The sequence below is a fragment of the Mus caroli genome, chromosome 9, assembly GCF_900094665.2.
Source record: "Mus caroli chromosome 9, CAROLI_EIJ_v1.1, whole genome shotgun sequence".
Classification (NCBI taxonomy): Eukaryota; Metazoa; Chordata; class Mammalia; order Rodentia; family Muridae; genus Mus; species Mus caroli.
Genome location: NC_034578.1, coordinates 59,223,062 through 59,249,778, shown reverse-complemented (window position 1 = coordinate 59,249,778; position 26,717 = coordinate 59,223,062). Strand labels below are relative to the sequence as shown.

The 26,717-nt window shown below is 42.1% G+C and overlaps 1 protein-coding gene across 2 annotated transcripts in view; it reads left to right on the top strand.

Moving 5' to 3' along the window:
• Glce (glucuronic acid epimerase) overlaps positions 1–17,498 on the top strand; it is a 60,868-nt gene extending 43,370 nt beyond the window's left edge. The window contains exons 3-5 of one of the 2 annotated variants that reach the window (XM_021172518.2): positions 4,241–4,839; positions 6,137–6,382; positions 13,693–17,498. In XM_021172518.2, the coding sequence (XP_021028177.1) occupies positions 4,254–4,839; positions 6,137–6,382; positions 13,693–14,717 (1,857 nt within the window). In that variant the 5' untranslated portion in view covers positions 4,241–4,253 and the 3' untranslated portion in view covers positions 14,718–17,498. Of the gene's footprint in view, positions 1–4,240; positions 4,840–6,136; positions 6,383–13,692 lie in introns of those variants that run through there. The other variant, XM_029481555.1, reaches the window with a different exon arrangement.
• Positions 17,499–26,717: the final 9,219 nt, after the last annotated feature.

Here is a 26,717-nt window from a genome sequence, read left to right as displayed (position 1 = left end):
GATAGGTCTTAAATCTAATCAGGGTGCAGTTGGTACCTTCCTAACAGTAGTGATATAGATAGAAAGGTACATCTTACCTGGCAAGTTGCTCTTGTAGTTCACAGGATTCACAGCTAGGTAAGTTCACTGTGCCTTTTCTCCCCTGGAAGACTGTGTAGCTCCTTCTTCCAGCTCGGTTCTACCTTGATTTCTCCATAACAAACACATATACTCCATATAAGAGTTTACGTCACAGAAATTTTAGAAAGCATTTCTCCTACCCCTCCCCCTGCTGTGTCTGTCTACCTATCTACCTATTTTTGTTTTTTGAGATAGGATTTCTCTGTCCTGGAACTTGCTCTGTAGACCAGACTGGCCTCAAACCCAGAGATCCACCTGCCTCTGTCTCCACCCCAGTGTTGAGATTTAAGGCATGCACCATCAACACCTGTGGAAATCATTTCTTAGGCTTATATATGTACTCATTGATAAGTGGATATTAGGCAAAAAGCTCCGAATACCCATTATACAACTCACAGACCATATGAAGCTCAAGAAGGAGGAAGAACAAAGTGTAGGTACTTTGGTCCTACTTAGAATGGGGAACAAAATAATCATGGGAGGTAGAGGGAGGGAGAGAAGAGGGGAGAGAGAAAGGGGAACAGGATCAGGTGTGGGAGGATACAGGGGAGAAGTACAGAGTGTCAGGAAATTGAACAGAGGTGTGTAGCAGTAGGGGATGGGGAACCGGGGGTAGCCACTAGATTCCTAAATGCCAGGGAAGCAAGAGATCCCTAGGACCCAACGGGGATGACATTAGCTGAAATACCAAACAAAGGGGAGATAGAACCTGCAGAGACCATATCCATTGGTTAGGAACGGTCCCCTGTTGAGGGATGGGACCACCCACCCATCTCAAAAATATTAACCCAGAATTGCTCCTGTCTAAAGGAAGTACAGGGACAAAGGATGGAGCAAAGACTGTAGGAAAAGCCATCCAAAGACTGTCCCACTTGGGGATCCATCCCAGCTGTAGACACCAAACCCAGACACTATTGCTGATGCCAAGAAGCACTTGCTGACAGGAGCCGGGTATAGCTGTCCCTTGAGAAGGCTCTGCCAGAGCCTGACCAGATAGAGGTGTGGATGCTTGCAGCTAACCGCCAAACTGAGCACAGGGATGCCAATGGAGGAGTTAAGGGGAGGAGTTAAGGGAAGGACCGAAGGAGCTGAAGGTGTTTGCAACCCCATAGGAACAACAACAGTATCAACCAACCAGAGCTCCCAGGGACTAAACCAACCAAAGAGTACACATGGGGGGAGGGGGGAACCCATGACTCCAGCTGCATAGAAACCAGAGGATGGCATTATCTGGCATCAATGGAAGGGGAGGCCCAGCATAGGGGAATGCAAGGGTGGGGAAGGTAGGAGTGGATGGGTGGGTGGAGGAGCACCGTCATAGAAGCAGGGTGGGGGAGGGATGGGATAAGGGGTTTGCAGAGGGGAAACCAGGAAGGGGGATAACTTTTGAAATGTAAATAAATAAAATAACCAATTATAAAAAGAGAAAAATTGCAGAGATCATAGATATTGAAAATGAATTCACAAGGCTAAGATAAAAAAAAGAATACTAGCTAATAGAAAGATATAAATTAAAAGAGTATAGATAAAATAAGGACAATAGGATGGAAACTTTTTAAAAGCATTAAGCAATAGAGTAGACATTGAATTATGCAGTAGCCAAATTAAACTGCACCAGAATAAAGAACACATTCAAAAATTGAATTCATGATATAGAATACAAATTTGAGAAGCTTTCCCAAAATGCAAATGAAAAGAGATATAAAATATTTGAAGAAAGCAAAGAATAAAAAGATGTAATATATAGAATTTATATTCTAGAGAGACCAGAGCCAGTTGAATAGGGATCGATTTGTTATTAAACACTGTAGGAAAAAGATGGAGGATTACTTGATTATAATTCAAACAGGAGTATTCCCTAACACTTGCTACGTTTAATAAATGAGGCAAACAAGCCTATTCTGGTATTCCTGTTTTAAAATCATCTTTAAAAAATATTAAAAACTTTTATCATGCATCTAAGCAAGAAAAGAAACAAGCAAAGATACCAATACAGAGTCTTGCCTTAGGTTGTTCTTACAGTTAAACTGTATTTATATGTGCATGATTTGGGACTAAATGAGATTAAGAAGTCCCATTTTCTTTTGTTTTATTTTTTTAGTAAGAAATGCTATCAGATACAAATCTTGGCATTGGGGTTATTGAAAATATGTTAAACTATGTTATTTTGGTTTTCCTATCATGTGCTGTGTCATAGAGTAGTGTTGTTCAATGAGCAGTTACTCACATTTGGATAAAGGAAGAAAGATACTCCTCAAAGATATATCAAAGAGCCTTGTATTTCTGTGTTTAAATTTTTTTTATTATTGTGTATGTTCATGATATTTGGGTTGGAATGCAGTAAGAGTGGAGGCCAAAAGAACTTTGTGGGATCCTCTCTTCTGTCATGGGTTCTGGAGTCAAACTTATTATTTCTGTTTAATGGTCAAAATGTCTGGCATAGTGGATATATTATATAAATGATAACACATGGGTGCTTTGGCTCAGTTTGTCTTTATCACAACTTAAGAAAATCTTTTATTTATAAGCATGACCTTTGACAGATTGCTTGTACCACACTTTGTGCTACTTTGTTGTTTTTAAGTCACTTAATACATTTTCTCATAGTAGTAAATGATAGAACATTATTAGAATGAGTATTTCTAGTACAAGAAGAAATATTAACTATCTCCCAGATTGATTCAAAGTTTTTGAATACTGACTTGATGCTACAAGTGGAAAATGGTAATGAAACTTCCTCATGCACAAAATCATCAAAAATACGCTCTAAGATTTGGAGCTGGTATGATGGCTCAGTAGTTATAATCACTTACTGCTCTTTCAGAGGACCTGGTTTGGATTTCCAGCACCTGGATCAAGCAGCTCACACCCACCAGCTCTAGTTCCAAGGGGTCCAGTACTCTCTTCTGGTCTCTGAGAGTACCTGCACACGACACATGGTGTACAAGAACATACATATAGGATAAATACATTCACACATAGAACTAACACATAATTTCCCATGTTCCTCTGGGACCCCTACATATCATCATAGCTGACTGATAAGCCAATGGCCAACAGGGCCAACAACGTCAGTGTCTTCTCCCTTCATAGTACTGGAATGACATTATCTGGCTTAAATTTAAAAGTATTCTGACTGCTATATTGAAAATAGACTTGGGGATATAATACTAGGCATGGGTAGAAGAGGGCCAATTTGGCTAGTGCTAAAGTGCTGAATGTGAAAAATGACCACAGCTTATCATTGTGACAGTAGTGAAGTTGGCCATTTGGGTCTCAAGTGAGCAACAAGGAATTAAAGTTTTTAGTTTGGGTCTCAAGTGAGCAACAAGGAATTAAAGTTTTTAGTCTGAGTGGTAGAAGAGTGAGTAGGTTGAAGATGATCTGGATGAAGCAGTGAGCTTATTTGCCTTACAACTAAAGATGCCAGTTACTTGGGTTGGCTCTTGGGTATATATGTTTCTGTAGTTACAAAGAAAATCTAGCTTAGATAGAGAATGTGGGATACTCAGCATGCAAGTTCCTATTAAGGCATGAGGCCTGGGTGAGATCATTCAAAAATGAACAGAGATAAGGAACCTTGCAGTCTAGGACTAGAAGGCCTGGCCAGCATGTAAGGGAGGAAGGGAGGCTCAGAACAGACTGAAGGGGAGTGGCCAGTGGGGGCCTAAGACCAGTTCTTTGGTCTTAACTACTTTAAAAGTAGAACTGTAAGATGTTTCTTTTAAGACAGGGTTTCTCTGTGTAGCTCTGGCTGTCCTGGAACTCACTCTGTAGACCAGGCTTGCCTTGAACTCACAGGGATCTACCTCCTGAGTGCTGGGATTAAAGGTTTGTGCCACCACCTCCCAACTATAAGGTGCTTCTTTAAGTTTAGGGGCATAGTAAACATTGTTGAGATACTAGAGGAACACTGAATGAAATTTTGGACATCTCTGCTTTAGGTTTATGCTGAGCAGTTTGCCTCTTATCTTCACCTATGCTGAAAAGTTTGAGTTCATAATTTTGAACACGCATTTGATAAAACGTTCTGACTGCACATTGAATAAATATATTTTAAATGAACTTACCTTTAAAATGTCAGTAACAACTCTGCATGGTTTTCTTCTTGCCTCCATAGGTATGGTCTGAATATGCGTTGTTTGGCAGCTCGGGTCAACTATAAGACTTTGATTATCATCTGTGCGCTATTCACTTTGGTCACAGTACTTTTGTGGAATAAGTGTTCCAGCGACAAAGCAATCCAGTTTCCTCGGCACTTGAGTAGTGGATTCAGAGTGGATGGATTAGAAAAAAGATCAGCAGCATCTGAAAGTAACCACTATGCTAACCACATAGCCAAACAGCAGTCAGAAGAGGCATTTCCTCAGGAACAACAGAAGGCACCCCCTGTTGTTGGGGGCTTCAATAGCAACGGGGGAAGCAAGGTGTTAGGGCTCAAATATGAAGAGATTGACTGTCTCATAAACGATGAACACACCATTAAAGGGAGACGAGAGGGGAATGAAGTTTTTCTTCCATTCACTTGGGTTGAGAAATACTTTGATGTTTATGGAAAGGTGGTCCAGTATGACGGCTATGATCGATTTGAATTCTCTCATAGCTATTCCAAAGTCTATGCACAGAGATCACCTTATCACCCTGACGGTGTGTTTATGTCCTTTGAAGGCTACAATGTGGAAGTCCGAGACAGAGTCAAATGTATAAGTGGAGTTGAAGGTAGGTATCTGTTTACTGTACTTGGATTCTTCTAGCTTGATTATGTTAAGGACTAAGAAACTAAAGATGTTGTACAACCACTATATAGCACAATGGGAAGAGGACTTTCATTGTTGCTCTGTCTCAGCAAGAAGGAACAGGTAAAATGTAAACCTATTGAAGCTTTCCAGTTGGTGTGAGGTAAGGGCAGCAGTTAAGACCAGACTGAATAAACAGGCTTATTCCATTAATCTGCCTCAGAGTCTCATTAGTGAGGTCAGGGTATCAAGCTCTAGAAATTGTGCTTCAAAACAACATAGGTACTAGGCCAGGGATGTGACAGTGTTTGCCTAAAATGTGCAAGGCCTAGAGTTCAGTCTCTGCTATCACAGAAACACATATATGTAGCAATAAAAACTTTGCTGATACAGGGACTAGGTGGGCAAGGAATCCCAGGCTACTGGTAAGCTATCACCTGAATTCTTTCTCCAACTGTAATTCCCCAACATTAAATGTTTTATCACTTAGTAAAAGGTCAGTTTATATATATTTTTAAAAATAAGTGAGAGAACCAGGGTAGCAGCAGCCATCCTCCAAACGGGGTGATTGTCTCAGAGTCAATACCATGAGCCACAATACTCAAGCCTTCTTGCCCACCAATGCCAGACTTCCTCCAAGCTATGAGACAATCAAAGAAGAGTATGGGGTGACTGAGCTGGTGGAACCCAACAACTCAGCTGTTGTAAGGACCACCATGATCAACATGCCCAGAGAGGTGGCTGTGCCTGGTCATGTGGTCTGGTCCCTGTTCAATATACTCTTCTTCAATGCCTGCTGCCTGGGCTTCATTGCCTATGCCTACTCTGTGAAGTCCAGGAACAGGAAGATGTGGGCGATGTGATTGGAGCATATCTGTATCATTATTTTCTCTACCACCTCTGTGGTAGTCTTTCAATTGTTTTTTACAAAGAATGCCACATTCTGGATTCTAGCTGCCCTGTGTTCCACAGTCCACATCTGGCCCTCCCCCTAGGCTGAAGCCTTGACCCTTAACCCTATGCATATGCAAATGTTACTTCACATATCTGTTCACTGTGGATTCAATGAAGTGCATGTGGTGGCAAAAAAGAAAAAAAAGTGATTACAAAGACGTACAATAATGTACAATCCGAGAACAAAACACAGCGAATTAAAGCAGAAAAAAAGCTTCAGAGTTGCAGATAACCCTAAAACCTTCCTCAGAAGTGGAACCGTGAAGAGTGGTCCTCAGAATGACTCCTCCGCGTCTAGGTTTAGTGATGTCGTTTGTGTTTTATAGGTGTGCCATTATCTACACAGTGGGGGCCTCAAGGCTATTTCTACCCAATCCAGATTGCACAGTATGGGCTAAGTCATTACAGCAAGAATCTAACCGAGAAACCCCCTCACATAGAAGTATATGAGACAGCAGAAGACAGGGACAGAAACATCAGACCTAATGAATGGACTGTGCCCAAGGGCTGCTTCATGGCCAGTGTGGCTGACAAGTCTAGATCCACCAATGTTAAACAGTTTATTGCTCCAGGTGAGTTTCATGCTGTATATCTCTTTCATTTCAGTTGACCTAACAAACTGGGGTACCTTTAAACTTTTTAATTTTTTTATGTTATGACCTAACAAACTGGGGTACCTTTAATTTTTTTAATGTTTATTTATGTAGTAATAAGCCCTTTATGTTACATAAATAAATGATGTTATCTAAGTAAAATCCTCCAAAACGGAACTGGGGGGAAAAGTATTATGAAAAGGAGAATTTACTACCTGACGAACCAAACTGTAGGGTGATACTAAAATGTAGATACAGCTATTGTGTGCATCCTGGGGTTTGTATACTCTAAAATGAAGTTCTTCGGTTTGGTTTAGTCTTTGGTACTGGGATCTAGCCCAGGGCTTTGTACATACTAAGTAAGCATTCTTCCACTGAGTGAGCATCCTTGGGGGGTGGGGGGTCCTAAGTTAAATTTTGTTTTAACTGCAAGAGACATCCTATCCTTTGCCTGTTTTTTAACCAATAGAATTTTCTTTTTGTAACAAAATTACAGCATTACCAAATAGGCCTGTACTTAACCTGAATTTTGTTCATGCACTACATTATCTGAAATTTCATATAAAACCATTTCCATTAATAAAATCACTTATAAGATCAAATTAACCTTATGCAACATTTCCCTTTTACTGAGACAGTCTCATTAATTAGTATGTAATGTATTTTCCTGTACTAATCAATACCCATGAGAACTAATGAGTCCATTACTTAAAAAGACAATGAAATAATCTTAGCACCTCAGGCTTAATCTAGATGATGAAATGTTGTCAGATTCAGAACTCATTCCTCCCCCTCTAAACTGGAGCAGGTAAATAAAAGAGAAGTAAATAAAAGTAGGTAAAGGAGAAGAGCTCCTTTGTATTTTGTTTTTGTTCTTTATTGACAACAGACTGGAAAGCCACATATAGATCTGCTGGGTCTACATTGTCCTGAGTAGTACATTTAGTAATGTTAATGCAGTGCAAAGAAGGGATGATTTTTAGTTTTTATTGTGACTAGAGCTTCTTTTCTCCCATGCCATTTTGTGGTACTCCACTGCATAGGGTGTCTTAGCGTATCATAAAATACCTGCCATGGCTGGATGAGAGGTTATAAGGAAATGCTCAAGAATACTTGTTTTATAACTAGGGAGGTTTTACAGCAGGAAATTATTACATGAGGCAAAGGAATGTTTGGTTTTGGATGAACCCAAGGAGTTTTGTTTTATATTGATAGTGTTGTCTAGGTGTTGGTAGAAAATTGTACCCTTCATCCAGTCTCCTAGAGTATCTGGATGGTCTAATTCTGTCCTGTTGACAGTGACAAATTTCATTAATGCCTTGCTGAATGCAAAGGTAGACTCACATATTATTCAATGAGGGATCTTCACCTTAGCCTATCATTCATTCAGTGGTCAGTTGCTAGAGATAAACCACTTTTTGGGGTAGTTTCAAGCACACAAAGAACTGTTGGCAGCCATGTTGTTAGAAGGATATACCTATTCAGTTGCTCCCTGTTGGTAAGTCTGTTAGCTGGGAATGGCATTCACATGTTACTGTGGGAGTTCCACTATCAGGGTGAGAGAGAATGATTGCAGCTCCGTGAGAACTAGAATCAAGTGAGTAAGGCAGCATCACTGAAACATGGCTGTGAGGCTTGAAGATAGTTAGAAACTACAGCTTGGTGGGGAACAATCCAAGGCATCATTGGTGAGAAGCTGAGACTTGTCTTAAAAGCATAGGTGTAAGCGAGCTAAGGCTCTGGGGAACCAGGGATTCTTCTTCCTTGTTTTTAATCCCCAAAGGAGTTTGCTTTCTCCAAGGGAACAAAATCATCTTGAGCAAAAAAACTATTTTGTAAGCAAGATGTTCTAGTGCGATCCTAACACGTAGGAAGCAGAGTCAGAACAACATGAGTTCCTGAGCGGCCTAGACTACATAGTGAGACCCTGCCTGAAAATATCACACACTGGTGCTGACCATTTTATGTCTGCAACTTCTTATTCTTTATTTACTAAATAATAATTTCCTTAAAGTTTATTTATATGGATCTGTCTATTTACACAGATAGGTAGGTAGACAGATAGACAGACAGACAGAGTCATGGCCCTAGCTGACCTCAAACTCACTATATAGTTGAGAATGGAATGACCTTGAACTCCTAATCTCTTCTGCTTCTCTCCCAAAAGACAGCTACTGATTTGTTTGAGTTAATTTTATATTCTGCCACTTTGCTGAAGTTGTTTACCAGGGGGTCACTTATGTATACTATTATATCGTCTGCAAATAGTGATACTTTGACTTCTTCCTTTCCAGTTTGTATCCCCTTGATCTCCTTTTGTTGTCTAGTTGCTCTAGCTAGAACGTCCAAGTACTATATTGAATAGATAGGGAAAGAGTGGGCAACCTAGTCTTGTCCCAGATTTTAGTGGGATTGCTTCTAGGTTTTCTGTTTAATTTGATGTTGGCTGTTGGTTTGCAATATATTGCTTTTATTATATTTAGGTATGTGCCATGAATTCCTGATCTCTCCAAGACTTTTAACATGAAGGGGTATTGTATTTTGTCAAAGGCTTTTCAGCATCTAGTGAGATGACCATGTGGCTTTTTTCCTTGAATTTGTTTATATAGTGGATTACATGAGGGATTTCTATATATTGAACCATCCCTGCATCCCTGGGATGAAGCCTACTTGATTGTGGTGAATGATGGTTTTGATGTGTTCTTGGATTCAGTTTGCAAGAATTTTATTGAGTAGTTTTACATCAGTATTCATAAGCAAGATTGGTCTGAAGTTCTGTTTCTTTGTTGGAACTCTGTGTGGTGTAGGTACCAGAGCAACTGTGGCTTCATAGAATGAATTAGGTAGTGTTGCTCCTGTTTTTATTTTTATGGAATAGTTTAAGGAGTGTTGGTATTAGCTCTTTTTTGAAGGTCTGGTAGAGTTCTACACTAAAACCATCTGACCCTGGGCTTCTTTGCTTGGGAGGTTTTTGATGACTGTTTCTATTTCCTTAGAGGTTATGGGACTGTTTAGATAGTTTACCTGGTCTTGATTTAACTTTGGTATGTGGTATCTGTCTAGAAAATCATCTACATTTTAAAATTGAATGATCTAGAACCTCATGCTTGTAATTAGCTTTCCCAAAGCATTCTTTTCCTCCCATTTTCACGACCTCTCCTCCTCTCTCTCCTGTTTAGCTGTTTTCTCCCAGGCATCTGCTGAGTACTTCTCCCACCATTTTTCCTACCTCATCCAGGTTTGAGTAGGGCAGTTTCTCATCTGATGTGGTAAACACGTTGACAATGACTGAATAAATGATAGTAGCTTTCTGTAAGGAGACTGACTTAAAGACAGTTCTGTTTCCCTAGCTTTACTGAGTGTAATTGACAAATGAATTTGTATATATTTAGGGTGTACCATATGATGTTTTGAAGCATGGTGAAAATTGGTTACCAGAATCATGATAGGTAGTTTATACGGGGCTGGAATTTAACGCCCATGTCAGGTGGCTCACAGACACCTATAACTCTACTTCTAGGGATCTGAAGCTGATGGCCTCTAGCTTCCCTTGGCACCTGCACTTACACACAACCCAGATACAAATACATAATTACAAGTAATAAACAAAAGACGATTTACATATCCATCGCCTCATAGAGTTAGTGTGTATGTTGGTAAGAGTGTAGAAAATGTCAGCATATTTTAGGCGTGTGATACATTATTATCTGCTGTTTGCCATGTTATATATCAGGCATCTGAAAGCTTGTATTCTTTGGCTTCCATCTCCCTATTTCCTCCATTTTCTAGTTTCTGAATACACCATTCTGTTTCTATGAGTTCAGCTTTCTTACTAATTTTCTTGTGATATTTAATGTAATCAGAGTATAGTAGCAATATGCATGCCACATACAGCATCTACCTTTTTGTGACCAGTTTCATAAGTATTAGCTCTCAGATGGTAGGATTTCTTTCTCTTTTACAACTGAAAATTACAAATACACATTATCCATTCACCTATTGCCACACACATGTTATTTGCACGTCTTGGCTATTTCTACTAATCTTTCAGTGAACATGGGGTATCTGTCACCAGCATACCTCTTTGAGATAGTAATGTGTCTCCTTTGGTAAGTGTAGACCCAGAAGTGGGATTCCTGGTTCACCTGAGTTCTGGTTTTAGTTTGGGGAAACTTTATACAAATTGCTGTTTTAATGGCTGTACCAATTTACATCATGCCTCAAAGTTCACAAAGATCCTTTCCACCACATTTGCAGCAGGCCTTGGTTAGTGTTTGTGCTTTTCTTGGCAGTCCTAATCTATGGTGGGTGTTGTTTTGCTTTGGTTTTGTTTATCCCACTTCCTTTGGGATAAGGAATAGACACCTTTGCATATACCCTGTGGCTATTTGTGACTTTGGAGATTGCCACAAATTAACTTAAGAATTCTTTCATTTATTGCTTTTGTTTTCTATTGAGTTCCTTATATATCATGGATATTAACCCCTTCTCAGATCTGTAATGTGCAGATATTTCCTCCTTTTTCCCCCCTTTTCACTTAGTTGATTGCTATACTTTATAGTTTGATACAGTCTCACTCTTCTGTTTGGTTTTGGTGGTAGTGATAGTAATTTTGGTACCTGTGTTTTAAGTGTCAAATCTAGAAAATAATTGGCAGCATGTTTGTCCTCTTTTGTTAAAGTACACATGTGCCATCTAGACCAAACAAAGTATTAGTAGCTCCTGAAAATAACTGCTCAGAAAATAGGGCCCATGAGCTTGTAGGATTCTGTTAGTAGATTGGAAGGAGGAGACCCCAGACAACAGGGTGTTCTAAGGAGAACATCAGACCATCCCTTATTCTACCACTCAGAACTCACTGTAGTCTTGCAGATTATATGACTTCACAAGTATGACCAAAAGGAGGACACTGAAAGACTGTTTCCTGTCACTGTTGGGAAGACTCCAGTTATTGACTGGTGAGGACTGTGACTTCTTATTGGTCCTCTGTGTCCCAGAGCCCTTTTGTTAGTGTTAAGGATTTAGAAAAATTAATAATCAGACCTTTAGAAAGGTTCATTCATTACTGAATCCTTTGGACTCTCTGGTATATTAAGATATAATAAGAGGATTAATTAGACTATGTCCCTTAATTCAATTTTTATAAATAAAATGAAAAATTAGAACAGAATTATGGGAGGAAATGGATTTCAGCTTCCCTTTATCTGGACTTTAAAGATGGGGCATTGTCTTCAGTCTGCCCAAATAGATGTAATACTTAATATTGATGTCAGATCAATGAGGTATTACCCCAAGATAAAAAAAAAATAAGACTCAGCAGAGTCTACTGTGCCGAGTGTAACTTAATCCTGTACAAGTCACATATCAGTTCAGAATTCTACAGTGTATCAGGTAGTTGAACTCAAGCTCCAGATTTCACCTTAATGGAAAGAAGGAGAGTACTAGTTAGAGCAAGCAGGGTAGCGTCTTGACAGATAAAATGGATTTTGTTGAACTAAGTTCTTACTATTGTGGTCAATTTTTAAAACATCTCAGCCAGACTTGGTGGTGCACGCCTTTAATCCCAGCACTTGGGAGGCAGAGGCAGGTGGATTTCTGAGTTCGAGGCCAGCCTAGTCTACAGAGTGAGTACCAGAACATCCAAGGCTACACAGAGAAACCCTGTCTCGGGGAAAAAAAAAAAAAAAGAAAGAAAGAAAGAAAAGAAAAGAAAAAACAACAACAACAACAAAAACATCTCCCAGGCATTATTTGATTTGTAAGTCAGCTATGGTGTTCTCATTCTTAATACAATTTTCATAATTGTTTGCTTTATCAAATGTAGTCATTAAGAGCTTTGGGTGATGTGTATTCTGGTATATACTGGTGGAATCCAGCATTGAGACATTCGACTCCACAGGCTGCCGCCATCCAGCCTGATCTGATCTTTGCTCCTGAATATCCTCTCTAGGACTGATAGCAACAGAGACTTGCTTTTATGGCTAGGTCTAAGATAAGGAACCTCTGTTGAGTATTCTTTTGAGCATATGTTTTTAGTGTCATTTGTCTTCCTTCTTGGTACTTGGGCCCAGAAACCTGGATTATAGGCTGTGCTATACTTGTAGTTGTTTAACCTCACGAAACCTGCAGGTCTTCACCTTTAAAACAGAAATAATCCATATTTACCAGCCACAGGACCAAATAACAGTCTGTATGTGGATGTGTTTGGGGAATTTAAGCCATGTACAGGTTAAGATGTTCATATTTCCCTTTGATCTTTTAAAGTTTGTGCTGCAAGTATTGTTTATTTGCGTGATGTCTGTGTGCTTCTGGGCATTATCCTTGCTGCTATTTGGTTTTAATATGCACAGTGTCTTTGGTAACTGTTAGGTGAGTATCATTCAGAGTTATCCTTCTAAGAGCCAACCATCACTGTCCTCTAGCTATAGGAGAGAAATTCATAATTTGCTAAATAAAATAGCTTTTACCATTTTATTAGTATGTGGTAATTAGTAGGTGGCAAAAATTACCATCATTTGTCACTATTCTAAGCCACTGTCTTTTTAAATTGTCAAAATGTACTGCAAAGTTAATATTGTCTCTGCTAACACTGGGACTTGGAAAGCTCTGTTTTGCCTTTTCAGACCTCTGGCAGAGCAGGAATTGTGAAGGGTTTTTAATCCCCTTCCCTCTTTTTATCTTCTACACAAGCCCTTTGTTTAATTTCCAGTAATTTTGTTCAGAGTTCCAGAGAATATAAAGAATAAACATCATTTTCAACATTAACTTACGAGCCAGTCTAGACATCCTGGGTTCTGCCCTTTGTATTTGGCAGGTTACTTGACTGTGTATCTCAGTTACACATCTGTAAAGTGGGAGTAAAACAGTGCGTACTCACAACCAAGTGGGCGCCAAGTAAGGTCACAGAATATAAGGAGCACATACAAACTGCTTTGGAAATGAAATTTCAGACGTAGCCATTCTGTCTAAAACTTTAACTCTCTTGTAATAATATGCATTGAGTCAGCTGTTGGCTGTTTTTTCTCCCTTTTATGGAATAAGTGTACTAGACTTATCAGTGATCCATGATCAGGTGGTGTCAGGTCTAGAAAAGACAGTTTTATCTGCAATTCTTAGTTATTTGCTCAGAATCCTTCCTGTAAACCAAAGAGTCAAAGGTAAGGGGAAGCCATCATTAATTTTGTGGAGTTAATTTTGTGTGGTCAGTAGTTGTCAAGGATAAACTACAATTAAATTTTAAGTATAAAAATACTTTTTTTTCTAACCAGTCCTTGGTCTGTTCCCCGCAGAAACCAGTGAAGGTGTGTCTTTGCAGCTGGGAAACACAAGAGACTTCATTATTTCATTTGACCTCAAGCTTTTAACAAATGGGAGTGTGTCTGTGGTTCTGGAGACCACAGACAAGAGTCAGCTCTTCACTGTGCATTATGTCTCAAACACCCAGCTGATTGCTTTCAAAGACAGGGACATATACTATGGCATTGGGCCCAGAACTTCGTGGAGTACAGTTACCAGAGACCTGGTCACTGACCTCAGGAAAGGAGTGGGCCTTTCTAACACAAAAGCTGTCAAGCCAACCAAAATCATGCCCAAAAAGGTGGTTAGGTTGATTGCAAAAGGGAAGGGATTCCTGGACAACATTACCATCTCAACCACAGCCCACATGGCTGCATTCTTTGCTGCAAGTGACTGGCTAGTGAGGAACCAGGATGAGAAAGGTGGCTGGCCAATTATGGTGACCCGGAAGTTAGGGGAAGGGTTTAAATCTTTAGAGCCAGGATGGTACTCTGCCATGGCACAAGGGCAAGCCATCTCTACCTTAGTCAGGGCCTATCTTCTAACGAAAGACTATGTATTCCTCAATTCAGCTTTAAGGGCAACAGCCCCATACAAGTTTCCGTCAGAGCAGCATGGAGTTAAAGCCGTCTTCATGAATAAACATGACTGGTATGAAGAATATCCAACCACACCTAGCTCTTTTGTTTTAAATGGCTTTATGTATTCTTTAATTGGGCTGTATGACCTAAAAGAAACAGCAGGGGAGACGCTTGGGAAAGAAGCGAGGTCCTTGTATGAGCGCGGCATGGAATCTCTTAAAGCCATGCTGCCCTTGTATGATACTGGCTCCGGGACCATCTATGACCTCCGCCACTTCATGCTTGGCATTGCTCCCAACCTGGCCCGCTGGGACTATCACACCACCCACATTAACCAGCTGCAGCTGCTCAGCACCATCGATGAGTCCCCAATCTTCAAAGAATTTGTCAAGAGGTGGAAAAGCTACCTTAAAGGCAGTAGAGCAAAGCACAACTAGAGCTCGAAACCAAAAGTGCATTCCAGCCCCTTCTGTGCCAGCAGCCGAGCTCAGCAGCACGCCGCACACTTTAAATGCTGTGTTCCGGTTTGTGAGTCACAGCACTGTAGGAAGAGACGCTTAAAGTTAGTCTTCTAAAACAGTTGCATTCCACGGGTCAGGTGCTTCGAAAGGTAGCGAGGAGAGTGCTCCGTCAGTGCACTGAACAAAGACCTCTGCCCTCTCATCATGTAGGCCTCCACACAGAGTCACTCTCAGTCTGAGGAAGATACTGGTAAGTCACTGCTGCTAGCCTGCTGCCCAGTACTTACCTAAAACTTAGTATGTATGGAGTGCTTTTAAAATGTGATTATTTATATTTATACTGAAAGCAGGCTTTTAGAAATCAGTGTGCTGTATTACAGTAAATGTGTGCTATAGCCTGGATTGTGAACTTTTTTTTTAAGTGTTTCTTTCCCATAGATTCATTTCTTGAGAGGGAGTGAGCATTTGTTGCATTTGTTCAATTATATATGGAAAATATTTTGAATTATAGTTTTCTTGAACTCTGTATATCTAAACACAGCCTGTGTTCAGGTTTCACGGTCACATACATAAGCACAACTAAAATGAAACTTGTTGACTGCACAAGAAGTTACAGACATGCTGTGTTTTATGAAACTTGGTCTACAATCAAAGTTTGATAATCGTCTTCCCCACCTCTGCTCTAGTGCAGTGTGTCTGTATCACTAACTAGAAGGCTGCATTTCATTTCATACTATCCTTTAGTAGTCCTGTCCAATGAGAGGACATTACCCAGAATATTAATTATAAGCCTAAACTTGTGACAGACTTGATGCTTTGAAACTGACCATTGGTACCTCCTCCTTAAAAGAGAAGTGTCGTGTTCAGGAGTCACAGTAAAGTCTCTCCTGCCTGGGTTGTCACCATTGCTTTTCATGTCATCGTTTCTGTCCTCGCTGTTTCTCTGAAGCTTAATTTTGAACGATTCCAGCATTGAAACAGAAGAGATGCTACTGTGTCTGCTGTCTGTGTGCCATCAGATCTGTAAGTGAGTTTCAGAGTCCTCATGCCATGGACAGTGTCTGCTGTAAGGCTTCGGGCATTAGGTAAAAGCAACAGGGATTGGTTCGCTCTGGTTTTTGTTTAGGGTGTGTAATATGGAGACAGTTGGGTAACATAAGCCTCACCCTTTCTAGGGACAAACAGTGACGCTTATCCATGCTGTTGGTCAGATGCATGTTTAAGGCGAGGTGGGTGATCTGGCCACACACTGTACTTCTGCTGAAAAATACACACACACACACACACAATGATACATATGTAAACTATATCAGCATCAAAGGAGACAGGAAAGAAGAGCTGTACTGAAGACAATATTAAACTGTTGAAAAATAAGCTTAGACTCGCAGTGTATTATGACCACACCTTACTTCTACCTACAAGGTAGCTAGTGTGGTCAGTCATACGGCTCCCCAGCTTTTACCTCTGTGGCTCTCACACACGAGGTGTTTCAGCAACATCTGAACATGCACATATGTCTCAGCAATAAAAGCAAAGACTCCCTTTTTATTTTCAGTTCCTATGTTCAAAACAAGCTGGCCCACCTGGGAACAACTGTCCACTTATCAGATTTGTTACTGGAGTGGCCCCGACTTCTGCTTTCTGTTTGCATACTGGTCTTCAGATGAGAGGAGTCAGTGAAATCATCGTGGAACTGATTTTGTGACAAACACCAGTGCCTTACCAATGTGGTTGTCCTTTTCCACTGAAGAGAGAAAGTTGGTTTGGTTTGGTTTGGTTTGGTTTCTGTTTCTGTTTCTGTTTTTGATGTAGAAATGGCAGTTCACTGCTGTTGCTTTTCCACTGCCTTCCACATTGTAACAGCTACTTGACTTACCTTATGATCCCAGAATCCCCTAAGAGGTCACACTGAGCCTATGACAGCACTGTCAGTGCTTGGCTTGTCAGACGTGAGGGAGGATGCCTCTGTGTCACTGGAGGGTAACAAAATGAGACTCTGGGTGTGCAGGAATTCTGCCTGTGAAGTGGGATCCACGGCATGTTCGGCGGGTGGGAGAACTGGGCATGTATGGAGGGACACTGCCAGGGACCCATGCATTTTTGCCTCCAGAAAACTACAAAGTTCCCTAGGTTTTTAAATCATGTAAATGTTTACTTATCCTGAGTATAGAGAGAATGGGGAGTATTTTAATTTTTTGTTGTGATTTTTTTTTTTTTTAAGGATATTGGTTTGGTTCACTTATCTGAGTTAGCTTCCATGTTGAATCTGTCACCATTTTAGTAGTAAAACAGCCAAAAGTTTCTAGAAAAGAGCAGGTTTGACCTTTAGGAGTTACTGTATATAACGGCTTCATTCAAGAGCCACACGACATCTGTGAGATGTGTAGAAATGTCACAGGCACTCTCCAGATGCGCAGGGCCTCTGTCTTTGTTGGTGTACAGACTCTTACCAAAAGCTGCTGGTTTGTTCTTGTAATTGTTTCCTTGCTTCTCCATTGTACATGTGGGGTATATGCCATGTGTCAAATATGCAATAATGTGTTTACTGGATGCCCTTCTGGAGGGTGGTCCTCTGTAAAGCTGTACAGCCTTTGCAGTTCAAGCACAATGTGCACATGTTAGTTTTATATACAGCAAAACTTGATTTTTTCAAATGGAAAGGTATTTTGTTTCTATACAAAGTTAAATGGGTTGTTTGTGCTTAATGTAAAGCTGCTTTATAAAATTGTAAAATAAAGTTTTTATCTCGAAAAGAAATGTACTTGGATATTTCTCTTCTTTTCTGCTTAGTTTGTGATTATGTGAACCCAATAAGCATTTGACCAATATTTCTTGTTGAACCTGAAGACAGGGAACCAGAGCAATCTCACAGGAGCCTTAGTCTGTAGGGGAGCCACAGTACACCAGACAGGTTCAGAACAGAAAGTGCTGCACTGTACTTGGTCAGGAACTGAAGCCCGTGTCCGGGCTCTAGGGTGAGAACAGGTGGAATTAGGGAAGGGACAACTTGAGCAAACACTTGGTTACCCCAGCAGGATGTGTGCATGCCCTCCCAGGTTACAGCTGGGAGTTCTAGGCTGCCTGTCATCCTTCTGTACTCACCTCTGTGGAGTGATCAGCACCACCTTGTAGTCTCTGTGGCTTCATTTTACTAAATTCCACACACAAATCTATGCTGGACTCGAGTTGATCACCAGTCAGCTGTTAGCTTTCAGTAGCTCTGCAGGTCTCAGCACAAGGCTGTTCTTCTCTCTTAGAGCTGTCCCTTGTCTTCCACCTTAGTTGAGAAAGACCAATATTTCTTGTTGAACCTGAAGACAGGGAACCAGAGCAATCTCACAGGAGCCACAAACAGGACTGTTTGTGACTATGTGGTCACAAACAGTCTTGGACCAGAGTGGATCACAGACTACTCTTGCTTTGATTTTGCAGTATGTGACAAAATTCAGAGTTGGCAATGAACCTCATACTCATTTCTTCATCACCATTGGGGTGCAGGTCCTCCAAACCACAGAAGTCTCCATACCTGAAGAATCTTTCCTGCCCGGGTGCTGGACAGTCCTGCCAGGAGCTAGGCCACTCCAGTCTCTCCAGCAAGAACTTTTAGAGTGAAATAGAAAGAAAAGCAAAGTTGGAAAAACCAATTTTGGCAGGGCTCCAAGGCCTGGATCCAGTGCATTTGGAAAGCAGTGGGCTTCCACTCAGGTCCCATGTGTGCTGGTGTTGGCTAGGTTTGATTTCTGTGACTTAACAACAGTTGAGGCCTACAGAATCGTAGTGCCTCCACTGTTAAGGAAGTGGTCTGCAAAGGTATATTTTTTCATCTGCTAGGGCTGCTGTAACAAAATACTGCAGGCCAGAGTAACTTAAGCAGCAGAAATTCACATTCTCAATGCCAGAAATGAGAACTCTATAAAATCAAGTCGTAGCTAGAGTCCATTTCTTTGGAGGTTGCTTTTCCCTCTTTCTGTCTTCTTCCCAATGTCCTCACATGGTTGTCTGTGTTGTCCTACTCTCATAAGGAAACTAGTCCCACTGGATTAAGGACTAGTCCTGTTTTTATATGTATCTTCACATACAATCATTTTGATATGTTGAGGCTTAAGACTTCAACAAGCCAATTTGGGGGCAAGATGTCACAATTCAATCCATGATATCCAGAATCACCACTCTTCACACACAACACAGAATGATCATCTGATAACCACTGGAAGTCCCAACTCAGGTGCTTATAAAACACAAACAGGGCAGAGGGTTTTTTTTTTTTTTTTACATCTAGACCAAAGTTTCCACCCCCTCCTCTCCTTCCAGTCCTTCCCTCCAATCCCCCGCCACCCCCACCCACTCCTCCTCCATTTCTCTTCAGAAAAGGGCAAGTCTCCCATGGATATCAACCAGCAGTCGTATATCAAGTTGCAGCAAGAGGAGGCATCTCCTTTCCTATTAGGCTAGATGAGGCAACGCAGTAGAATGGAAGGGTCCCAAAGGCAGGCAAGAGTCAGGGTCAGTTCCAGCTCCCATCGCTAAGAAGACCAAGTTCTATCACTGTGACATAAATGCAGAGGGCCTAGGAAAACCTCATGCAGGCTCTCTGGTTGGCAGTTCAGTCTATGTGAGCCCCTAACCATTCAGGTTAGTTGATTCTGTTGGTTTTATTCTGGTTTCTTTGATCCCTCTGGCTCCTACAAATCTTTGCTCCTCTAATGCAGGATCCCCCAAGCTCTGCCTGGATCTCTGCTTCTTTTCTATCAGTTACTGGATGAAGCCTCTTTGATGACAATTGGGCTGTGAAAATACCATTAGGCATCATTTCATGGACTTTTTTTTTCTTTAACCAGTCATGTTTGACTTTATCCTGTATCTGTAGGCTATCCAGCCTCAGGTTCCTGGCCCTCCAGGCAGTATCAGGGTAGGCTTCTTCTCTTGGCCTGGGTCTCAAGCTGGACCAGCCATTGATTGGCTACTCTCACAATTTCTGCACCACCTTCTAGGCAGGGCAAATTGTAAATCTAAGGGTTTGTGGCTGGGTTGGATACGTGCCTGGTTACAGGATATGGCCAGTTCAGGCTCCCTATTCCTATTGCTAGGAGTCTTAGGGTCACCCTCAGAGTTTCCATAGAGTTCGTCCCAGAGATGCCCCCTACCCCTGATTCCAGTTGTCTCTCTCAGTGCTCTCTACCTCTATCCTCCCCATACCTGATCTCTCCTGTTCCCATCCCCAGCCACTTTGGAACTCAATATGGCAGTTTCTCAGGAAACTGGGAATTGACCTACCTCAAGACTCAGCTATACCACTCCTGACAAAGGATGCTTGCTCAGCCATGTTCATACCAGCTTTATTTGTAATAGCCAGAAACTGGAGACAACCCAGATGTCCCTCAACAAAGAATGGATGATAACACAATGAAGTGTTATTCAGCTTTAAAAAAACAATGACATCAAGAGATTTGCAGGCAAATTGATGGAACTAGAAAAGATCATTCTGAGTGAGGTAATCCAGACCCAGAAAGACAAGCATGGTGTATACTCACTCATAAGTGGATATGAGTCATAAAAGATAACCATGCTACAATCCACGGACCACAGAAAAAGTAACGAGGGGACGTGGGGCATGAATCTTACTATGAAGGGAAATAGAATGAACTTCTTGAGTGGATGGCAATTGGTGGGCAGTGTCTGATGGGAGCAGGAATTCTTACTTAGGGCTCAGGCAGCAAAGCTGCATGACTCACTACCTCATCAGGAACTTTGTCTTTGATCCTATGAGTTTTAATTCTCTCATAGAAAACACACGGTTCTTAAGAGGGTTGTTTTGTTTGTAAACTGACAAGGCAAAAGTGACATTTTAAAAATATACCATCAGAGATGGCTCAGTGGTCAAGAGTACATACTGCTCTTGCAGAGGACCTGAGTTCCGTTCCCAGTACACAAGTCAGGCAGCTTAGAAACACCTGTGATTGCAGCTCTCAGGGATCTGATGCCCTCTTCTGACCCCGGAAGGCACTTACATGTGCTCAGACACACATATGCACATAAATTAAGCATCTTGTACTGGAGAGAAAACTCAACAGTTAAGAGCACTTCTTGCTCTTGCAGAGGACCTGAGTTCAATTCCCAGCACCCCCATGGTGCCTCACAACCATCCTTAACTCCTAGGGAAGGTAAGCACAAGTGGTGTGCTTACATAGATCTAATATATACATATATATTCTCATATATGTATATATGTGTGTGTATATATATTATACACATGTATATAAACTTTAATGAGAGAAATGTTTTGCAAAGAATTTTAGGGCTGGAGCGATGGCTCTGTGGCTAAGAGTCAGTGTTTCTCTTTCAGAACAATTCCCAGCTCACTACTGCCTGTGACTCCAGATCAAGAGGATTCCACACCTCTGGCCTTCAAGGGCATCTCCACACATAATGCATACACACACAAATTAAAACTAATATTTTTAAAAGAATTTTTTAAAATATGCTAACATAAACTACTACATTTTTATTTTGAATACAGAATTTCGAGATACCCCTAAAGCCATAGAGGGATTGAAGAGACAACTCATTCGGTAAAGCACTTGCAATGCAAATATGATGACCTTAGTTCATATCCCAGCATACACATAATAAGCTGGACACAGTGGCCCCTGTCTCTTCTCCCAACACTGGGGAGGCAGAGACTGGAGCATTCCTGGGGCTCCCTGGCCATCCAGTCTAGACAGTCATCCAACTCCAGCTTCCATGAAAGACCCTGATTCTAAAACTAAGGTTGGACCTTATTGAAGAAGACACCAGTATCTGGCTTTTATACATACTTCAGGTGCATGTGTAGATACATACATACATACACACACACACACACACACACACAGGACATAGATAAGTACTTGAAAATTGCAAATAGTAAGGCTATTTTTCTTCCTCTTTCTTTAACATATAATACAAATGCTTTAACAGTTGTAGGTCACCCCATGGGCCAACTGGTGGATATCCAGGATCCAGCAGCAAGATCAGCACCGTCTCAAAGCCTCTCTTTCTGACCCCAGTAGAGTAAGCACATCACCCTCTAGCATAGGGCCTTTCATGCTGCAGATATTGGAGCCACTGGTGTCTGATAAATTCCACACGCACCTGTGTGCACTGTCCCACAAACCACTCGTCCATCCCGGTGCTTACCCTGGCTAGCATGATGGTCTGTATGTGACTCTTGTTCATGATGGCAGCAAACTAGTAGACAGTAGAATACTTTCTGAATTTCGCAATGGTTTTTTTTTGGGGGGGAGGGGTTGTTGTATAATAACTTTTAGACAGGGCCTCACTATATTGCCCTGGCTGGCTTGGAACTCAGTGTGCTGACCAGGCTGGCCCTGAACTCAGAGAAATCAACCTTCCTTTGCTGCCTGAGTGCTGAGATTAAAGGCACACACCACCACACCTGGCTTTAATAACAATTTTTAATCCCAAGTTCTCATTTCTATAAACTGTTTCAAACAGTCAACAAGCTCGGGATAAAACGCTGATCTCCATTTTGCCAGCCCATTAAGGATGTCAGGTTGAAATGGATGCGAATTTAAATGTTGTGTTGGTGATGAATTTGAATGTTTGCTGCTCCGTTTCTGGTGAAAAGAAATACATTTACCATCTGGAGCAAGTGATTGATCATTCCCATATGTAAACTGCACTTCCTGAATGTTAAGGAGCAGCCACTCAAAGTTGCTAATCCTTCTCCTGGAGTAGAAGAATTCTGCAAAAATGATAGCAGTGCGAAAAGTCATTAAGGAGGAGTAACGGCAGCAAACGGGCAGAGAAAAGGACCACGAGGGATAGAACCTGCAGCTCCCACAGGAGACAAAAGGTTAGGCGGGTGTTGTTGGGTAGCCCACGGCTAGGGGCAGCTGAGAACCAGCTGGAGGAGTTGGTGCCTGCCTGGGATTTTGCTCTGGGATAAAACTGAAGGAGGACAGCTTTGGCCCCCGCTGAAGGCCACATATCAGAGATCTGTATATCGGATGTTTACATTGTGATTCATAACAGTAGCAAAATTAGAGTTATGAAACAGCAACAAAAATATTTTTAAGGTTGGGAGTCCCAAGGTGAGGAACTCCATTAAAGGGTTTCAGTATTCGGAAGGCTGAGAATCACCAAGCTACAGAGATGACTCAGTTGGTAAAGGCTTGCTGGGAAAGCATGCATATCTGAGTTCGAATCCCACATAAAACTGTAATTTACTGGAGAGGCAGAGACAGGTGGATCCTTGGGGCTCATTGGCCAGCCAGCCTAGCCAAATTGTTAAGCTGAAGGTTCAGTGGAAGACCCTGTCTGCATTACTATGTATGTATGTATTTATTATGTAAAAAGTTTTAAAGTTGTTTAGTCTTACTTTATGTGTATCAGTGTTTGCTTGCACATATATGTCTATGTATCACATGCACACTGAAGCCAGCAAAGGGCACCAGATCCCCAGGAACTAGAGTTATAGATGGTTATAAACAGCCATGGTTGGGGGAGGATTGAACCCAGGTCATTTGCAAATTATCAAGTGCTCTTAACCACTGAGCCATCTCTCCAGTCCTCAAGACCCTGTCTCTAAAAGAGAGAAGAGAAAGGAGAGTGCAGAGAGGAGAGAGAGAGAGAGAGAGAGAGAGAGAGAGAGAGAGAGAGAGAGAGAGACTCTGCAGGTCATCCTCTGACCTACACACACACACACACATTTCTAATATCTAGAAATCCTGATATCTATTACTTTGAGGCCGCCTAGAGAGGACAGTAACTCCCCAGGGTGACCTGAAGCTGAAGTCTTGCCTATAAACAAATATTCAGCAAACTGCACAATTTGAATGTGATGCCTGATATCATTTTTAACATCTGTGAGATAAATTCCCTGGAACTGAGTTGACTACAGTGGGAAACCCCAAACAACCTCCCACAATCTGTCTGTATAGCAAGTCAAGAAGAGCTGGAGGCGGTGTCTTCCTTCCTTAGCTCCTGCAGGGGGCTTCGTCTCCGTGGGACTGGCTCAGTGCAGCACACTGGCCCAGTATCCATGATGTTTTTGGTTTAGCTCCCAGCCCTATGGAGAGGGAAAGTATAAAACATTACAATGCCAAGCTGAGCTGGAGCTAAGGCACTTGCACAGCATCTGCCTGCTGTATACTTTCTACAGCCCTTATATTGTTCTTTGTCCTTGGAACACCCTAGAGAGGAGCAGGAGCCCTACAGATCCATACAGTCACAGAGAAGGGCGGGGCCCTGGGGTTCTGGACTGGCAGTGCTGCCTTCACGTCTGTTTCAGTCTAGAAGTGAGCCTGGAAGGTTGGTTCCCCTGGGGTGCATCTTGTCTCTCAGCTTGTCTTGTCAGCCTCAGGCCTGGCTCTGAAGGAGAGGAGAAGGGACTGAGTCTCCTCTCCCTCCTTTTGATTAACAGTCCTGGATCACCTCTGAGCTCACACTCATGACCATCCTGGGCAGGTTATCTGTCTGCTTCTGTTCTCTTGGTTCCTAAGGCTTTATGAGCAATTTTCCTCTTTTCAAGGAGTCTTGTCTTTCTGCCAAACTAGGGCATCACCCAGAGGAGGAGCTGAGCCTCCATCAGACTAACACTGTCTCAAAGCTGTTGCTTCTCCTTTCCCGTCAAACCTGTCTGTTCCCCCAGGATTTACAAAGTTTGCTGATGAATATTCAGTCATGGTCATGGGTTAGAGTGAACCCCGGGGTACATAGCTTTCTGGGAATACAGAGCCCTCTGCAAGCCCAGTGAACACATCCAACCTGCAGGAAGAAGCCGGAGTAAGGATGTATTGTCAGGGAACTCACAAACCAGTCTGGGCTAGCCTGATCCTTTCCTGCTCCCTCGCCCCCTCCTCCTTTTATTGTTCATGTAGCTCAGGTTAGCTTCCAATTCACTATCTAGCTAAGGATGACTTTGAATTCCTAATCCTCCTGCCTCTACATCCCAAGAGCTAGAATTCCAGAGGTGTTCAACTGAGCCCAACTCAGTCTGACCTTTCCAGTACCCACACTGAATCCACCCAAAAGACACTGAACCCACACTCACAAGAACCTGATTTGTCCTTGGGTTCTGAAGAAGAATTTGCCGGTGTGAAGATGGCAATCTGGCTCTTTCCCCGCCCCTTTCCCTCAGTCCCTCTTCTTCCTCAACTCCTGAATCAGACTGCCCTGGAGGGTGAACTATGAGCTGCCTAAAATATAAAGTCATTTGTAAGTTCTCCTCATGGTCTGGCATTGGTAGCCACAGTACAACCAGGGCCTCTTGGAAGAGTTAAGAGAAGAGGCAACGAATGGGTCCTGGGTCACAGCAGAGATGAGAGTGAATGAGGCCTGGCCCTAAGGTCTCCATAGCTGGCTCCTACTGCTAGGCTGCTATTCCCATCCCCCTCTTTGGCTCTTTCACCTCAAGAGCAGTCTCTGAATAGATGGAAGAAATCGTTTGCTGAAGGCTTTCTGTCTGGGTCACAGTCACTCAGTCGGCATAGCCACTTCTAATCAATGTACCCAACCCTCAGTGACAGCCCAGCACCTGCCTGCACTGTAAGCAGATCTCATGGTGAATTCATATTTTCAAATGACTAATTGAATTTAAATAGACTGAGAGGAAAAGGTTGTCCTCTGCTGACAGCGTGGATTCCTCCAGACCTCCACAGAGACCTCTGCCCCAGGCAGCCAGCCTCTGGCAGGAAGGCACGATCAGCCTCTGGAAGAACTCTGTGGATCCTGGGGAACTTTGCCAGGAAAGTACCCAGAGAGAATTCTCAGGGACTTCCTGTCCCTGCCCGGAGTGGTTAGGGCTTTCAATACTGTCAGCCAGATGTCTAGAAAGGTTCACAAATGCAGGTAAAAGGCCGTTATATTCAGGGTTGGAAGGGTTCAGCCATTAAGGGGACTAAGGTTCTTACATGTGGCTCAAACCATTTGTAACTCCAGCCCCAGAGGATCCAATGTTCTGGCCCCCACAGACATTGTATATTTACATATATGCAAATAAACCACCCATACACATAAAATTAAATAAATATAAAAGAAAAAACACTCCACTCTTCATATTTAAAACACAAACTTGGGGCCTAGGAATAGTTCAGCTGGTACAGTTCTTGCCTTGCACGGATAAGGTTCTGAGTTCTGTTCCCGTGTAACATCAGAGGAGGGTGGCCAAGACAGGAGCGTCCATGGGGCTCACCAGCCAGACAACCTGAACTACTTGGTGAACCCTCAAATTCTATCTCAAAAAACAAGGTGGACTGTCCTGAGGACTAATACCAGAAGTTAACCCTTTGGTCCCTGAAAGCATGAGCCTACAGGGAACACACACACACATATACACATACATACACACACACATACATACCCAACACACACATACACACATACATACACACACGAACACACACATACATACATACATACATACACACACACATACATATACACACACATATACACATACATACCCAACACACACCCACACACACATACACCAACACATACATATACACACACCTACACATACACACAGAGAGATAGAGAGGGGAAAGAGGGAGGAGGAGATGAAGAAGACCAACCACAAGCCCATATGCTCAGAAGCCTTCAGAAACCTGGGTCAGTAAGTGATAGGAGTCAGGGCTGGGCTATGGCAAGGAGGAAGCATTAAAAATTGTCTCATAGGGGGCTGGAGAGATGGCTCAGCAGGTAAGAGCACTAATTACTCTTCCAGAGGCCCTGAGTTCAATTCCCAGCAATCACATGGTGGCTCACAACCATCTGTAATGGGATCTGGTGTCCTCTTCTGGAATGTCTGAAGAGAGCAATGGTGGTGTACTCATATGCATAAAATAAATGAATAAATCTTTTTTAAAAGTTGTTTTAAGGGCTGGTGAGATGGCTCAGCAGGTAAGAGCACTGATTACTCTTCCAAAGGTCCTGAGTTCAAATCCCAGCAACCATATGATGGCTCACAACCAT